Raw genomic sequence first — 19,232 nt, forward strand, 5'->3', positions numbered from 1 at the left:
TCTCTTCACAGGGGCGGGCCACTGATTGAGCAGGGCTCTAACCTTATGAAAACCCAATTCTCTCATTTGGAAGCTAAAATTACATTTAATCTTTTCACAAATAGCTTCATATTCAAACATTTAAATTGCACAACAATTCCACGTGAATCTGATAACTAGAATGTGTAGACTTTCCCAGATACAGTTTATGTCGTCCTGTCATCAGTCATAATGTCTCAGATGACAACCGAACTGACATCATATTCATTAAGTACCAACGCATATTTTTAACTGGTTCTATTACCAAAATATGGTTCCTTTCCCCCCACTTTTTTGATGTTCCCAGACTCTCTATGTTTAACAAAGGTTATTCAAGAGTCCTTCAGTAGAGTCAGAGAGAGAGGGAAGGGAGAAAGGTATTCATGGGGGGGGGTCATAAACCTTACCCACAGGCCAACGTCATGACATTACTAACAAATGATAGGGAAGATTCCCTAGTGGGCTAAGCCGATATGACGGCTTGGTGGACAAAGGGAAGTGGGTTTGGACTGAGAAAGAGCGGGAGAGACAAAAGGGATCACTACACACAGTTGATAATTATATTAATTGCAATACTAATCCTTTGCACATGAACGCTCACTCATTCGGGAATAATTGCAATCAATAAATATTTACGCCCATGTGTCGTGATCTTTTCTGTTGGAATCCGTTCTGTCTGCTGGAGAGTTCATCCGAGTCTCTCTCTCTCTCTTTCTGTTTTCCTGAAGATCGAAGTATTTTGTGGTTAGAATGGATACTTCAGAGTACCATTCAGAAATGTTCTAATAGAATAGATGTTTCGGCGGTTGTCCGTATTCTAATCCCAGGTTTCCATAATTTCTAGCTGCAGACTAGTAATTAGTATCCAATATTTGCTCTTACTCTGTCAGGATCGATAGTCTCAGAGTTTAACCATTTCCAGCCATGTAGCCAATGCTCCACGTGGTATGGTTAGGAATTCAATAACTATTCGCAATCACAACTCACGCTGTGGGTTTGCTTAGTCTAAACTGCTCGCAATCACAGCTCACGCTGTGGGTTTGCTCAGTTTTACTCAATCCTGTGCCACCTCAGCTTACAACGAGGTATGCGTGGTCTGAAGAGGATTTCCTCAGGAGGGGGTTTTATTCGTAACAATAGAAAAGGCGGTTCTATGATGCATGATCATGTTTGTGCTCACAGGGGCAGACCAATGACTTTAAACTTTAAAGGGAATACAATTCTCTCACATTAAATGTTTAACATCACATCATTTCACAAACAGTTTCATCTTTACTCATTCATTTTATACAATAATTAGATGCAAACCTCATATGGCACCTGTATAAACAGAGTTATGGTAATGTGGCTGTATTGTCTTTCATGAGGTCACAAACATGAAACAAAACGGATCGGGTCGTAGCTGGCTTCTCCACCGACCGTTTACACATTCTCCAAAACATGGATATTGTTCAATTCTCATATTCTGTGATGTAGTAGAAGTTCCTTTGTTCTACTGTGAAACTCTCTCTAGAGAGAGAGAGTATCCGCCAGGAATTTACAACCTGAGATAACAGAACCTGGGTGTAGGAGATAGTGAGAGCGAGAGGGAAGCCATCATCTATACCCAGAAAGGGCCACCTCATGACACTAGCTAGCTAGATAAGCAGTCATCATCATGAATCACATCAACAATCTACTGGCAAATCCTTTTAAATCCTTGTCATATGAAGAGAAATAAGAGATAAAACATCTCTGTGCTCATCGGCCATAGGACATAAACAAGTCGGAAATCGCAAATTCAACAATGAGTGGTTTGGGAGGAAGCAGTGGCAAACTACGAGCATTGCAAAGCAATCAGTATTTTGCGACCCCTGCCTGCTACTCAATGGAGAAGGTGTGTTTTCCAAGTCTGGGTTTAAGGATTTAAAACATCTGTCTGAAAGGGTCACAAAACATGAGAATTTTGCATCACAGGTAGACAACTCAGGTAAACTGGGATTACTGGGGAAATCAAACATTGTGGCTCAGCTACACACCACACATAGATGAGCCATGACCTTCACAACCAACAAACAGAGGAGAATAGGTATGTGTAGAATGAATGCCAGAATTATAGCATGCATTAAATAGTGTGGCAATTGTGAGACAGCACTGCATGGCCATGACGAGTTGGCCGACTCCTGCCTAGGCATTTTCAGGTGTATTTTTTAAACCGATGCGTGAAAGAGATTACAGGCTACAAAGCCATTACGATGACCAACACCTTTTTAAGGGTACATCATCATCGTCGCGATCCAATTAAAATGCAGCACCATGGGCCAGAAAAGGTTGAATGCATTGGCCATGCTGTCAATCCAGCATGACGTCATCCAGAGAATGACAGACTTTGACGACAAAATAATTGAGAAGTTGGCTCACAAGGACCCCCACGCCACCGTCCTGTTCAAGTGAGCACAGTACAACAATGGTGAGTCCAAAAATATGTCTTGTATGATGCATAAGTGGTGTAATATGCCAGGGAGATGTTTATACTGTAGCTAAGAATGTAACACTATATTTATGTTGTGTAAGAAGCTAAGTAGCATAAGAATTTGGTCCCTCTCCCCCTCAGAATTTAGCCTACTGTTCTGACTTGGTGGTGCAGCCTATAGCCTCTTTTAGAGAAATGTCATCATCTAATATTGTAAGAGCTTTCATTGTCTGCTTATGTCTCCCCGTTATGTATTACACGGTTCTGACTTGGTGGATAAGGAGAATACTATAAGAACAGCCCATGTTCTAATTTCTGTCGCTGTCCATTTAAAATTGCTGAACGAGGCATATAGGCTACATCCGTCTCAGCTCGCTCATGTCTTGTATCTTATCTGTTCATCGTTGCCTTAAGCCATAGTTAGTTTGTACATCTTCATTTTCACATTGCTTATATTCACTGAGTATACCAAACATTAGGAACACCTTCCAATATTGAGTTGCATCCCCTTCTGCCCTTTGTCGGGGCATGGACTCTACAAGGTGTCGAAAGCGTTCCACAGGGATGCTGGCCCATGTTTACGCCAATGCTTCCCACAGTTGTGTCAATTTGGTTGGATGTCCTTTGGGTAGTGGACCCTTCTTGATACACACAGGAAACTATTGAGCGTGAAAAACCCAACAGCGTTGCAGTTCTTGACACAAACCGGTGTGCCTGGCATCTACATCCATACACTGTTCAAAAGCACTTAAATATTTTGTCTTTCCCATTCACCCTCTGAATGGCACACATACACAATCCATGTCTCATTTGTCTCAAGGCTTAAAATCCTTCTTTAACCTGTCTCTGTCACGTCCTGACCATAGAAAGCTCTTATTTTCTATGATAGAGTAGGTCAGGGCGTGACTGGGGTTTTTTCTAGTTATTCTTTTCTATGTGGGGTTCTAGTTTAGTTTTTCTATGTTTGGGTGATTTGTATGATTCCCAATTAGAGGCAGCTGGTAATCGTTGTCTCTAATTGGGAATCATACTTAAGTAGGTTGTTTTTCACTTGTGGGTTATGGGATATTGTTTATGTGTAGTCTCATTGTAGTCACGGTTCGTTTATTCTTTATTTGTTTTGTATTTTTCTAAAGTTTCACTTTTTTTTCACAATAAATTATGTGGAACGCTACTCACGCTGCGCCTTGGTCCGACCATTATTATTATAACGAACGTGACAGTCTCATCTACACTGATCTAAGTGGATTTAACAAGTGACATCAATAACGGATCATAGCCTTCACCTCGATTCACCTGGTCATGTCATGGAAAGAGCATGTGTTCTTAATGTTTTATATATCCAGTGTAGGACTATCTCATTAGTATCTTATTCATAATTTGTGACCTGTTTCAGGAAGCTAGGCATTTGAACATATTTACATTTTTTTAAATAAAAAATAGTTTTTTTGCCAGACATGCCTTCTGGAGTATGTGAACTTTCATGTGCCGTAATAACAAACTTGTATTACATCTGTAAATACGAATACAATTGTTAAATTACAAGCCTAGTTGGTTTAGTCACGAAAATGGAGGGAACCTTCCCGCTAGCCATGATTGGCTGAGATAATGGATGGGCTGGACATGAGTTTGGATTGGTCTGCCATGTAGCATGCTTCTGTCTATAATGTGAGCTGCTCAGTATGTATAGATTGTCCTTTCTACAGCGGCGTTTTTAAAAGATATAATGTTTGCCATCAGGAACTACAAACATTTTGCTACTTTTCTCAACAACATTGACGTCCTGAATTTAGCAGGTGCTACTTTCTGCTTTAGCTACCTGCAGATTCATACTACAGCTATGACAATGTTTGTATTGGTAGTAGTGTGAGTTGCGATTATGCCAGTTCATTGTTTCGCTCGCTACTGTAGCTACATGTCTGAACAAAAGACTTCACTTTGCCAGATGATTACATGACCCATCAAGTTAGTCATGTGTGTCTGGGGGTGTTTATGGCCATCTATTGTATTCATGAACGTGTGTACATGTCTAGACAATAGTGACCCATCCACTTAGCTAGTTGTGACCCATCAATTTAGACAAGTATGACTGGGTAAGAATAATCTAATAATTATTAAATATTTATGAAATATTTTTTATCTGTTTTTGATATTGTTACTATGCAAGTGACCATTTCACTGTACTGTTTACACCTTTATCAGAGACAGTAATGTGAAGAACAACATGACCTGCACCAAAGTCAGATTAGGATATAGGCCAAGGACTGGATGAAGTGTATTTTTACCTGGAATTTTTTCCTTATTGTAGGCTACTACTTTTACCACTTTTAGTCTTGAAATCTTTGGTTGTTTACTACACTACTCATTCTGTTTAGCACATGGCCTCACATGTGAATCCTTATGGATGGGGCTAAGGCTTAAGAGGGTGTGAACGATGCTGAATGGGGGTAGACAAAGAAGAGCTCTCCAGTAGGTTTACCAAAACATTCAATAGCAATTTTCTCAAAATTGGGGATACAGTTTATCAACTTTCAAAGCAGAATTACTTTCCCATTGTTCCTCAACTGCAGTGTATGATATACCGTTTTCTACTTTTATCCCATCTTAAAAAAACACAATTTCAAATTTTGCTACATAGGACCATATCCAGGTGGTGGGTCACACTTTACAATTATGCATTTAATTGTATTGCTTACTTTGTGTATTATAATTAGCTCGTGCGCTTTTCTCCACAAGGAAGGGGATGCGATGTTGTTGGGTCTGTAACCATGTTTGCCATGGTTTGCCATTCAACAGAAGTTCAGTAATAGGCCAAATGTAATTCCATTTCATATTGCGAAGGTTGTTTAGTTTGCTCAATGCACTGTCTGTGCGCCGGTACATTGTCTATAAAAGTTCTCTCTCTCTCTCTCTCTCTCTGTGTGGGGACTTTATGAAGAGTAAAGTTAAGGCCTCAACATCTTGCTGAATTTATCTTTACTAACATCTATCAGAATTTCTGTTGCTGTCCATTTCGAAAGTGCTGAACGAATAGGCCGACTTCATCGCTGCTTATTTTCCTGCACTTGCTTATACTTAGAGCTAAGTGTTAAATACATGAAAACAAACATTATGAATTTACTGAACATCAATGTAATAATGTTTGTGTATGGTTCAAAAGTCAAAACTCATGTTGGCATGTGTTATTATTGAAGGAGAATGTGGTTGTTATCGAGTTACAACAATCCACAAGGAGCCAAAGAAACAAAATGTATTTAAACAAGTCAGACATCAGCTATGGTTTTTAAAATGGCACTAAATGAGAGTGAGTAAAATGTTTTGCTGCCAGACGTGGCTCAGCTGATAGCCAGGTGTAGCGGTGATAAGGATTCACTCCATGGTGCAGAAAGGAAAGCTCTGCGGTCGGGACAGCTGTATGTAGGCCCGAACAGTTTGTGGGCACCGTTTGTCACCGTTATAGTACATTTAATGCATTGTTTATTGTTGTGTTGTGTAGTGGCTTCGCTGGCATCTATAAAAATTGGTTGAGTTTGACCCACCAAGAGGTACATGTTGAAATCGCCACTGACTACAATGTACATACAGACACTCACACTGTAAACACTCCACCACAACCACACAACCATGTAGTGAAGAACCCCCAAGGGGTGGTCCTTACCTTGAAGAGCCGCAGTATGTTGGCCACCATGATGGACACAGAGCTGGACGAGGCTCCAATGACTCCCACTACCCTCTCAGGCTTGGTGATGATGGGTGCTCCCCCGCCAAGACACTTGACGTCCGTCCCGTCCTTCTCGATGAGGGCCTGAACGAAGGTAAGCGACTGCTCCAGGGCATGGGTGTCCCGGGAACACGTGTCTAGAATGCGTGCTCCCAGCGTGATGTTGGGCAGCAGGGAATGGTCGTTGTTGATACGGTCCAGGGCGAACAGCATGGCCTCCAGACGATGGATCCCCTTCTCCTTCTTCAGCTCCCCGCAGGCCTTGCCTTCGTTGCCCCTGGCGTGCACGGGGAACAGGCCTCCCAGGGAGATGTCTCCATCGATGCGGATGGAGTTGAGGTGTGTGCCGCCCGGGCCTTTGGGTTTGGCAGTCTGGGCGGTCATGAGAGAGCAGTAGAGTAGAAGTAAGAGCCTGATCAGGCTGCCTCTGTGACAGATCCTGTCTGTCCGATACAAAGCACACCCCTGGAGCTGAGACACCATGACCACAGCCCAGACACGAATACAGACACACTCTAGAACCCAGCGGAATCAGGAACACAGAGAACACTACTTTATGTCATGGGGGTTGATCTTAATAATACCTTTTGAAGCGGTGGGCACAGAACAGGTGATGTCTCTCGTTGCTTTGCTCTAAGTTTGGTTCTTCAAAGGATATATCCTCTTCTTTTCTTATCTTTTTCTTTCCTTCTATTCTCCTCACTCCATGGTCTGACTAGTGTGGTGGGCAGGTACTCCTCTGCCCGCTGTTACTCACCACCCTGCCTATGGCGATCCCTCACAGGGGCATTAAGAAGAGCAAAGGTAAATGATAAGCTCTTTTTTCCCCCTCTCTCTCTCCCTCCTTCTCTCACTCTCTCCCTCCACGTCGATCAGGAGTTTTTAATCTCTCCCCTTCCCTTGGGGGGGGGGTTGATTCCTGTCAGAGCCTTCAGGCCACTCGGCTCAATTCTCCGGATTGCTGAGTGAATTCCTGCAAGATAAAGCAGAGGAGGAGCGATGAGAAACACAACACAGAATGAGAGGGGCTAGAGATGAGAAGGGATTTGTGTTGGTTTGAGCTTTTCACTGCTTTCTTTTTCTGTCAAAACTCCTTTTGCTGCAATCCTGTGTGGAATGATGAGACATTTTTTTCTCTCACATGCCGTCTTTCACTCTCACATGCTCTCTCTCTCTCTCTCCCTCCTCCCTCCCTACCCACCCACCTCTCTATCTTGAATTTAAAAAGGGTTGCCATGGACTCCCAAGGTCGAAAGGCATGAAAGTTAGCTCCCACACGCCTCTTTTCAACATACTCAATAGGAAAACTAGTCTACTGTCCTAATGTGCCTACCATTGTTATGTTGCAACATTTTTTGTATGACGTGTACTCTCATGTCTTGATTACATGTACTATATCTCTTTCGGTTCTTACTGTAAGTACATAAATCAGATATTTCCTCCATACAATTATGTTGCTTCTGTTGTTTAGTTCTTACCTTTTCCCGACCGTTCCCGATCCAAAGATGACATTAAGGCAACATCAGACCAACATGTTAAGATGACACTAAGGCAACATCAGACCAATATGTTAAGTGTCTTTCTTAGAAATTCCACATTCCTATTGACACCTCTTATCCCTTCTGTCGAATGACAGATCAGAGAGGAGGAAGATATTGGATGAATCATCACACTTTCTCCTATTGGAGTCTTCCTTTCCTATTCTTCAAACTGCACGTTTCCAACTCCTTTCTTTCCCACAAAGCTAGCATATCGGAGTCAGCACCTTGTAAGGCATCAAACCATAGGGATGGTTTCTCTGAAGAGACTGTGAAATGTTAATTGCAATATTACTACAGGAGCAGAGCTGCTTTGATACAGGAGTAGGTAAGACGAGAAATGTCCCCAGAAGAACTAGCTCTTCAAAGTTTAAACCCATATAGCGTGACTTGGTTCTTTAACTGTACACGCCCACATTCACTTGTGGGAAGATAGCCCAATATCTTGTCCCAAGATAGCCCAAATTGGATTCAATTCCATCTCTATGCCACTTATCATTTTCATATCATTTTAATGATTTGGTTTAACTTGACGTGAGTACGTTCACACAAATCCTAGTCAAGCACAATGTAGAAGCAGTGTGTCATTGGAAAATCTGCCACGCAAAATTAAACATTGAGAGCTTTTTGATAGTCCAAGGCAATATCTATCTGTGATGGGCCCCCATTAAAAAAGTAGAATACTGAGTGAATTGGACACAATATACTGTTGCATAAAGAAACTATATCACCAAAGGTGTAGCCCACCGATCTGCTGCACCATCCCCAAATCGAAGTCACTAATCCCATGCCTTCTTCAGCGCAGCAAATATAATAGGCTAGTGGCCATTCCTGAAAAAGGGTTTTAGTTCTTGAGATCCCCCAACCCGAGGTAGAACAAAACACAACCATGTTTTTTCACGTCTCTTATGTCTTCCATTTATGAAATGGATGGTTGTGAAAAAATATTATACTGCAAAAGTGTGTCATGACTGTCTTGTGAGGATTAGAATGGGTCAGATTAGACTGGGGGGATGGTAACCAGGCCTCTCTGTCTCCCACAGAGAGGGAGCTGCTGGATGATCAACCGTTTACACCCTGTCGTAAATTACAAGAGAGGGAGACTTTCTCTCTTTACCCGCCAAAATTGGCTAAAGGAATGTCCCTTTGTCTCCAGATAGTTTTGCCTGCCCTAAACTCTAACATCCAAAAAGTGGATAATGGAACAATAATTCTAACATAAAGAATGTGGAAAACAAATTTAACTTCTCTAGGGTAGGGGGCAGCATTTTCCCGGCCGGATGAAAAACGTACCCAAATTAAACGGCCTACTACTCGGGCCCAGGAACTAGAATATGCATATTATTAGTAGATGTGGATAGAAAACACTCTGAAGTTTCTAAAACTGTTTGAATGGTGTCTGTGAGTATAACAGAACTCATATGGCAGGCAAAAACCTGAGAAAAAATCTAACCAGGAAGTGGGAAGTCTGGTGCTTGTAGTCCTTTCAAGTCATTGCCTATCGAACACAGTGACTTAGGGTTCATTTTGCACTTCCTAAGGCTTCCACTAGATGTCAAGAGTCTTTAGAAAGTTGTTTGAGGCGTCTATGATGAACAGAGAGCAAACAGAGGAAGTTGGAAGTTGTTGACTCAGGAAAGCAAATGAGTTCATTGGCGCGCATTCACGTGAGAGTTAGCTGAGCTAGCGTCCCACCTGCCCAAGAGAGGATAATATCGCTTTTCATTTTGTGATGTCATTAACAACTGTATGCATGAAATACTGTAACTGGGAAAGTATATACACTTTAAGGAAACTGTCAAGTTTCCATCCAATATGCTGTGTATATAATATGAACATTTATGAAGGTATTTGTGTTAAGATTGGAATGTGATTTTTGATTTCTAATGAGATAATAATTTGACATCCTTTGTACATTAAGTAGCCAAGCCCCAAGTGAGGTCAGTGAGCTTGTTAGCTTGCTCTAGACTACATGACAAGTCATTGAAGCCACGGACAACTAAGAAGAAGAACATTGTGACCTCTTGTGCACAATCAGAGCCTTAACCTGTTGGGGCTAGGGGGCAGTATTTGCACGGCTGGATAAAAAAATGTACCCGATTTAATCTGGTTACTAATCCTACCCAGTAACTAGAATATGCATATACTTATTATATATGGATAGAAAACACCCTAAATTTTCTAAAACTGTTTGAATGGTGTCTGTGAGTATAACAGAACTCATTTGGCAGGCAAAACCCTGAGACATTTTCTGACAGGAAGTGGATACCTGATGTGTTGTATTACCTTTAAACCTATGCCATTGAAAAACACAGGGGCTGAGGAATATTTTGGCACTTCCTATTGCTTCCACTAGATGTCACCAGCCTTTACAAAGTGTTTTGAGTCTTCTGGAGGGAGATCTGACCGAACAAGAGCCATGGAACGATGATGGCCCATTAGACACCTGGCGCGCGAGTTCATGTTGGGTACCCTCGTTCCAATACGTTATAAAAGAGAATGCATTCGTCCACCTTGAATATTATTCATGTTCTGGTTAAAAAAGGCCCTAATGGTTTATGCTATACAACGTTTGACATGTTTGAACGAACGTAAATATATTTTTTCCCCTCGTTCATGAAGTGAAGTCCGGCGGGCTTAGATCATGTGCTAACAAGACGGAGATTTTTGGACATAAATGATGAGCTTTTTTGAACAAAACTACATTCGTTATGGACCTGTGATACCTGGAAGTGACATCTGATGAAGAGAATCAAAGGTAATGGATTATTTACATAGTATTTTCGATTTTAGATCTCCCCAACATGACGGCTGGTCTGTATCGCAACGCGTATTTTTCTGGGCGCAGTGCTCAGATTATTGCAAAGTGTGATTTCCCAGTAAGGTTATTTTTAAATCTGGCAAGTTGATTGCGTTCAAGAGATGTAAATCTATAATTCTTTAAATGACAATATAATATTTTACCAATGTTTTCTAATTTTAATTATTTAATTTGTGGTGGTGACTTGACTGCCGGTTATTGGAGGGAAACGATTTCCTCAACATCAATGCCATAGTAAAACGCTGTTTTTGGATATAAATATGAACTTGATAGAACTAAAAATGCATGCATTGTCTAACATAATGTCCTAGGAGTGTCATCTGATGGAGATTGTAAAAGGTTAGTGCATCATTTTAGCTGGTTTTATGGTTTTGGTGACCCTGTCTTTGACTTGACAAAACATTACACACAACTCTTGTAAATGTACTGTCCTAACATACTCTAAATTTATGCTTTCGCCGTAAAACCTTTTTGAAATCGTAAAACGTGGTTAGATTAAGGAGATGTTTATCTTTCAAAGGGTGTAAAATAGTTGTATGTTTGAAAAATTTGAATTTTGACATTTATTTGGATTCAAATTTGCCGCTCTTGAAATGCACCTGCTGTTGATGGAGTGCACCACGGGTGGGACGCTTGCGTCCCACCTAGCCCATAGAGGTTAAACTCAAGTCCGAGAGAAGGCCAACCGAAACTCTTTGTCGGAACCAAGAAGGCATTTCACACGTAAATACATTCATGATTTCTTACTCCAAACGGGCAGCAATTTGTGTGCAAAGTTTGTGATTAATGGGTGAATAGTTATAGAATGTATCCACAATAAGTGTCCATCTCTCTCTTTTCCCCCTCTCCATCTCTGTGTTATAAGCCGTCATATTTTGTCTGTCCACTAGGGACCCTTGTCTGATGTAAAGGGCGTATGTTTATTCTGTGTTATTATTTAGTTAGCTAGTAAATAAATGATCAAAACAATTAATGTAGTACTGAATCATGAGCAAAGCTGGAATTTTTGCAGATCCAAGAAGGTTACGATTGTTCAGAATGATGATATGATAAGAGGTTATGATTCATATGTTTTATGGATGTTATAGGTAAAGACCTTATAGAGTTTAATTTGGGAGATGGTAACTCTTTAAACAACTTCTTCCGTGGTGCCCCAAATCCTAATGAGTTAATTGTTACATGATTAATTTAAACAAATAACAGTCATCAGATTAATGAAAGTAAAGTTACGACAAGTGGTTAAATTGATAAATATTGTGACATACCCTCTAAACTCAAATCGTGCAGAATAATGCCTGGCTGGAAGGGGGATGAGCTGTATAATCTCATGTAACCCAATATTGCAAGCAGTAATATTGCTGCAATTTGGAATACAAGTAGTCTGTTGTTTGCCCTACATACACAAACAAACAGAATAAGGATATCATAATGCATCTTGGAAATATAGACCTGTAAACCACAGGAGGCTGGTGGCACCTTAATTGGGGAGAACGGGCTCTTGGCAATGACTGGAGCGGCATTAGTGGAACGGAAACAAATACATCAAACACATGGTTTCCAGGTGTTTGATGCCATTCTATTTGCTCCGTTCCGGCCATTATTTTGAGCCATTCTCCCCTCGGCAGCCTTCTGTGCTGTAAACACAGAGATACAATAGGCAAAAATATCAGATTAACTCTCATTCAGTGCTGTATGGTCCAGTTTGACAAAAATACATACAGTTACACATGTTCTTTTGGTGTTGTGATTATTGTAATCTAATGGGCTCTGAGAAAAACAACTGGGCTCAGACATAAATTACAGTTGTGTATTTCAGTGAAAGTTTCCTCTGTGGATTATATTTGTTCAGCCCCTACTCTTGCAGTTACATTCGGGGCCACTCCTAGATGTGACCACTAATCCTATATGGCATCCAAAATTGCATATGGCTGCCACAATACCATTAAATTGTGATACAATCACCTGTATATACACGTTTTAAATGAGAGACATCTTTCAGATTTGTGTACTGTCCTTATGACCTGCACTCAAGACTATTTCTGTGCAATTCAACTTTGTTGGAAATCCAATATGCCTGCTATAGTTACACTCAAACACTTTTGTCTCGAATATAGAAAAGGCAGCAGACTGCTTGGCATGGCAACACCAAGTATTCCACGCCTCTTTGAGGATCAATGATTCAACTTGGAGGCTCCAATAAAAGGAAAGAGAATCTTGACACCCTCATACTAACCCTAAATATACATCTTGCCCCATTGTGGTATAATTGCTAGTCCAATGACCTTCCTCTGGCTCACTGCATTCGTGATGCACAATGGAATGTTCAGTGCACCCTTCTACAGTTATGGTTGAGTGGGCACATTGCTTTTTCCGGAAAACGATGACCACCATCCTGGCTGTCTGCCCTGGAGTTGCCATACATGTTGACTTGGTGGCAGGTATCCTAGTGGTTAGAGTGTTGGACTTGTAACTGAAAGGTTGCAAAATCGAATCCCCGAGCTGAGAAGGTAAAAATCTGCTGTTCTGCCCCTGAACAAGGCAGTTAACCCACTGTTCCTAAGCCGTCATTGAAAATAAGAATTTGTTCTTAACTGACTTGCCTAGTTAAATGAAGGTAAAATAAATGAAAATATTATGTATGGGTAGAATGCAACCAAACATGATGTCAAGCGCATAAGGCAGGTGTTCACCACAATGAACCAACACAACCTGACAATCATTGACAAGAAATCCTTAGTGGGCCTTCACTACATGTATTGAAATAACCTTTAAAACCATTTCTCTTAACTCCCGGGCATTTTCCAAATGACCCCACGATGTACGCTGGAACCAAATATTTTTGTATTTTGCTGTCTAGAAAAATATTTTTTATCAGACTTTGAATCGACCATGCACACTGCCCTCAACCTTAGTTTCAATGAGGAAAACAGGCAAAAGGTTAGAGCTGTACATATACGCTATTAGAGGAGGTGACTGTTGTGTTAAAGGTTGCTTTTCTGTAACTTGGTTACGGTACTGTTTGCTTGTGTTGTGAAAGGCTTCTTATTATACACTGCTCAAAAAAATAAAGGGAACACTTAAACAACACAATGTAACTCCAAGTCAATCACACTTCTGTGAAATCAAACTGTCCATTTAGGAAGCAACACTGATTGACAATACATTTCACATGCTGTTGTGCAAATGGAATAGACAACAGGTGGAAATTATAGGCAATTAGCAAGACACCCCCAATAAAGGAGTGGTTCTGCAGGTGGGGACCACAGACCACTTCTCAGTTCCTATGCTTCCTGGCTGATGTTTTGGTCACTTTTGAATGCTGGCGGTGCTTTCACTCTAGTGGTAGCATGATACGGAGTCTACAACCCACACAAGTGGCTCAGGTAGTGCAGCTCATCCAGGATGGCACATCAATGCGAGCTGTGGCAAGAAGGTTTGCTGTGTCTGTCAACGTAGTGTCCAGAACATGGAGGCACTACCAGGAGACAGGCCAGTACATCAGGAGACGTGGAGGAGGCCGTAGGAGGGCAATAACCCAGCAGCAGGACCGCTACCTCCGCATTTGTGCAAGGAGGAGCAGGAGAAGCACTGCCACAGCCTTGCAAAATGACCTCCAGCAGGCCACAAATGTGCATGTGTCTGCTCAAACGGTCAGAAACAGACTCCATGAGGGTGGTATGAGGGCCCGACGTCCACAGGTGGGGGTTGTGCTTACAGCCCAACACCGTGCAGGACGTTTGGCATTTGCCAGAGAACACCAAGATTGGCAAATTCGCCACTGTGCTCTTCACAGATGAAAGCAGGTTCACACTGAGCACATGTGACAGACGTGACAGAGTCTGGAGATGCCGTGGAGAATCCTTTTCTTAAATGGAAGACATTAGGGATGTGTTTTGTTCTACCTCAGGTAGGTGTATCTCACATTTTTGCACCTTGCCACTACCCTACAAATGGAACTCTACAATAAACTGGCAACTTTTTAGTGCTTATTAGTGCACAGATATAGTTTGTACCAGCCTACGAGTTAGGCCTACATTGCAACAAGGATTGCACACACAACTTCTTATTGAAATATTGTTGCAATTTGTTGTAACCCAACCTATTTTGGTGCAGAGAGGAAGAGGCGAAGCAAGAGGGTTTACTTCGCCCCCAAAATCTGCACGAAAATAAGAGCATCAAGTGAGGAATTTTTGTATGTAGCTCAATGAGAGTCGCAAATTTGGTCAACAAAAAATTGAACTACTAATTTGCTACGTGAGGCTTATTTGATCAAATAGAAGTTTCACAATGGCTAGGTTGTTTGCGAATTAACTGATATAAGTGGACGCTGTTATGTATGGTGTGACATGCTGTACATTGAACTGTACGTTGCTATGGTTTACGACAGTGTGCTGCTTTACGTATGAATGGGTTGTGGTACGTCATTAAACGTCAGAGTGATGTAAAATATGAAACCGTACAGACTTGCGTTCTTCTACAGCTAAGCTAGATACAGGCGCACGTGGCATTTTGGCAACAAAAAAATGTCTTTCTATCGGAGTTGTGCCTCATTGGCTCGAATGGTCCCACCTGATTGTGCCTCCTTCCGCCTAGGGCTGCTACCATGACCGTATTATCGCTACACTAGCGGTCAAGAGTCATGATCGCAGTCAAATTCCACGTGACCGTTTAGTCACGTTAATTAGGCTTCTCGAAGCTCTGATGCTGCTGATGGTCATTTGTAGCCTACCAAACTTGCTAACTGCCTGGCACTTTGCACTCTAATGTCCTTCTAATCACTCTGACATCAATGCAAATCTGATCGAAAATCTAATCAAACACTTCATGAGAGCCCATCAGCTCATGTTGCGCAACATTTCTATAGGCTATTAAATTGTATGAGAAAACAGAGCGATGGCCTCTATTAAAAAGAGGAGGATCCCATCAGCTTTCTAGAACCTAGGCCTACAATATTTATTTATCAACTTTTCTAATATTAAGCACATTGCTTCTCTTTATAACAGGAGTTTAGCGTACCTGGCTGGCATGAAAATTAACCACGGGAAAAGAGTCCTCCATTCTATATTTAAGTGAATACATTAAATGTATTTTTTCCCCTGCACCCGTTTCGAGACAAGTGCATGATAATCGTCCATGCTAAATCAAAACGAATTTCGGACATATATTATTTAGGATATGTAAAGACAAGATTAAGTGAAGAATAGTCTGATGGGTGACAATATTAGCCAATCACTTTGGATTATATATTAGCACTTGTGAATGATGTCCAGCCTGTGTACACACTTCATCAGTCTCTCATTCACAATTCGACAAGCACTTGATAATGCCTCGAATTTCCCGGCGGGATCCCCTTTCTGTCGCGGTAATTCCCCATAAAAAAATCCATGCCTTTTGCAGCCAGTGGCCATTGTGCCCTTGGACTGAATATAATAATTATAATTCCATTCTCTCGGCTGTGTTTTCCGAAGCACCTCTCACTCAAGTTTAAAAAAGCAATGCATGCCTTTTTTAGCAACTTTTTCAAATTATAGTCTCACATCTCATGTAGCCTAGGCCCTGCTTAGCTTCAGAGGCAAGTCATCAGTGGGATGCAGGGTGGTATGCTGATGTAGTCAGGGAATGCATTAATCATTATTGATGTTGTCTAAATGTTTGTCTATTTGCTTTTGTTATGCACATTCTTTGCATGAACCTGTTTCTTGTGCAGTGATGTGTGTTCACGGATGCCAAGGGGAAGTCAGGCTTCCCCAAAAATGTGAATAAAAGAAAAACAATTATACAACAATTTCTCTTTCGACTCTGTTTTAAACATTTTCCTTCAATTTGCAAGTGGCTGAATTTATCTGATCTGATCTAACAATACATTCATATATTGTGCCACCGGCCTCACACAACTGAAATTCAATATGTTGCCTACATTTTTTGTAGGCTCGTGTTAACTAGTTAGCTAATTTAGCTGGTTCATTGTTGCCTCTGCGAGGAAGTTAGGCTACAAATAATTTTTGCCAGGTAGCGCAGTCTAGGACAACAAAAACTAAAAGTGTGTACTACTGTATGACAGAGGCATAGACCTTTTGCCAACATGAAAGTGTAATCGGCCTGTGTGTAGCTGGTGTAGAGTCAAGCGCAGGACAGCAGAATGAGTAATCAACGTATTTACTCAAGTTTTCACAAATACAACACAATATACCGAGCCCACAATAACGGACCGTATACAAGACAAACAATTACTCACAAACAAACATGGGGTAACAGAGGGTTAAATAATGAACAAGTAATTGGGGGATTGAAACCAGGTGTCTAAGACAAGACAAAACAAATGGATTAATACGGTAATCTGGGGGAAGCTGTAACCTGTAGAATACCTCGTTCAGTCTCCTCAGGACTTTGAATGGCCCCACAATCCGTGGACCCAGCTTCCGGCAGGTCAGGCGGAGGGGCAGGTTTCGGATCGAGAGCCAGACCCGGTCCCCCGGTGCGAACACCGGGGCCTCACTGCGGTGGCGGTCGATGCTCGCCTTTTGCCGCCTCACGGCCCATTGCAGGTGCACATGGGCGGCGTCTCAGGTCTCCTCCGAGCACATAAACCATTCGTCCACCGCAGGAGCTTCGATCTGGCTCTGATGCCAAGGTGCCAGAACCGGCTGATACCCCAGTACGCACTGGAAGGGAGAGAGGTTAGTGGAGGAGTGGAGGAGTGAGTTATGGGCCATCTCTGCCCAGGGGATGAACGCCACCCACTCCCCCGGCCGGTCCTGGCACTGGGCGCACACCGAGCAGGAGGAAGGAAGGAAACACACCGAGCAGGAGGAAACACAAACCCTCACGTCCTTGGCCAAGGTGGACCACCAGTACTTCCCACTAAGGCAACGCACCGTCCGACCAATGCCAGGATGACCAGAGGAGGGTGACGTGTGGGCCCAATAGATCAGGCGGTAGGTAGCGGACAGCAGACGGAACGTACAGGTGCCCAACTGGACACTGGGGGGGAGTGGGCTCTGTGCGTAATGCCCGCTCGATGTCCGTGTCCAACTCCCACACCACCGGTGCCACCAGGCAAGAAGCCGGAAGTATGGGAGTGTAATCCATGGACCGCTCCTCTGTGTCATACATCCGGGACAGTGCGTCTGCCTTAGCGTTCGGGGAACCTGGTCTGTAGGACAGAGTGAAAACAAAACGGGTAAAGAACATGGCCCACCTTGCCTGGCGAGGGTTCAGTCTCCTCGCCGCCCGGATGTACTCCAGATTCCGGTGGTCAGTCCAGATGAGGAAAGGGTGTTTAGCCCCCTCAAGCCAATGTCTCCACGCTTTCAGAGCCTTGACAACAGCCAACAGCTCCCGGTCCCACACATCACAGTTTCGCTCCGCTGGGCTGAGCTTCTTCAAAAAGAAAGCACAGGGGTGGAGCTTTGGTGGCATGCCAGAGCGCTGAGAGTGCACGGCTCCTATCCCAGCCTCGGAAACGTCCACCTCCACTATGAACGCCAAAGAGGGATCCGGATGAGCCAGCATGGGAGCCGAGGTAAACAGAGCCTTCAGTTGACCAAAAGCCCGGATAAACCTCCGGTAGTAGTTGGAAAACCCTAGAAACCGCTGCACTTCCTTTACCGTGGTGGGAGTCGGCCAATTACGCACGGCTGAAATGCGGTCACTCTCCATCTCCACCCCTGAAGTGGAAATGCGATACCCTAGGAAGGAGACGGACTGTTGGAAGAACAGACATTTCTCAGCCTTGATGTACAGGTCATGCTCCAACAGTCGACCAAGCGGAGTATATCAGAATGTCGTCGATATACACCACTACACCCTGCCCGTGCAGGTCCCAGAAAATCTCGTCAACAAAGGCCTGGAAGACTGATGGAGCATTCATCAACCCGTACGGCATGACGAGGTACTCATAGTGCCCTGAGGTGGTACTAAATGCCATCTTCCACTCGTCCCCCTCCCGGATACGCACCAGGTTGTAAGCGCTCCTGAGATCCAATTTTGTGAAGAAGCGCTCCCCATGCGTTGACTCAATCACACGGGCGATGAGCTGTACCTCACTGTGATCTGATTGATACCCCGATAGTCAATACACGGGCGCAGACCTCCATCCAAGTGGAGGGTCGAATGTATCCCTGCCCCAGGGATTCGGATATATATGTTTCCATATCCGCCGTCTCCTCCTGTGACAGAGGATACACGTGACTCCTAGGAAATGCTGCGTCTACCAGGAGATTTATCGCACAATCCCTGGGAAATGGCCCCTCCTCCGGTCGCCCTAAGGGCAGCACCTCCCAACTCCATGGGCGTCGGAGCAGAGGGGTGGAACTGACAGGCCCCGATCCGGACGTCCGCGGGTAGCCTGCAGGTTGTCCAGCCGGATGGACAGGTCCACCAGCTGGTCCAACGTGAGTGTGGTGTCTCGGCAGGCCAAATCCCGACGGACGTCCTAATGCAGACTGCACCGGTAGTGATCGATCAGGGCCCTGTCGTTCCATCCCGCGCTGGCGGCCAGGGTCCAGAAGTCCAATGCGAAATCCTGCATGCTCCTCGTCCCCTGCCTCAGGTGGAACAGACGTTCACCCACCGCTCGACCCGCAGATGGGTGGTCGAAAATTGCCTGGACTTTCTCTGTCCCTCGTTTTCGAGCTGCAGCCTTTTTCGTTCCCCTCGAACCACTCAAAGATAGTGTACATT

The 19,232-nt window shown here is 43.2% G+C and overlaps 1 protein-coding gene across 1 annotated transcript in view; it reads right to left on the reverse strand.

Moving 5' to 3' along the window:
• Window positions 1–7,097, reverse strand: part of LOC106566015 (metabotropic glutamate receptor 4) — a 207,323-nt gene extending 200,226 nt beyond the window's left edge. The window contains exon 1 of the mRNA XM_014133787.2: window positions 6,129–7,097. Coding sequence (XP_013989262.1) covers window positions 6,129–6,674 — 546 coding nt within the window. The 5' untranslated portion in view covers window positions 6,675–7,097. The remainder of the gene's footprint in view (window positions 1–6,128) is intronic.
• Window positions 7,098–19,232: the final 12,135 nt, after the last annotated feature.

This window comes from Salmo salar, chromosome ssa12, assembly GCF_905237065.1.
Source record: "Salmo salar chromosome ssa12, Ssal_v3.1, whole genome shotgun sequence".
NCBI classification, from domain to species: Eukaryota; Metazoa; Chordata; class Actinopteri; order Salmoniformes; family Salmonidae; genus Salmo; species Salmo salar.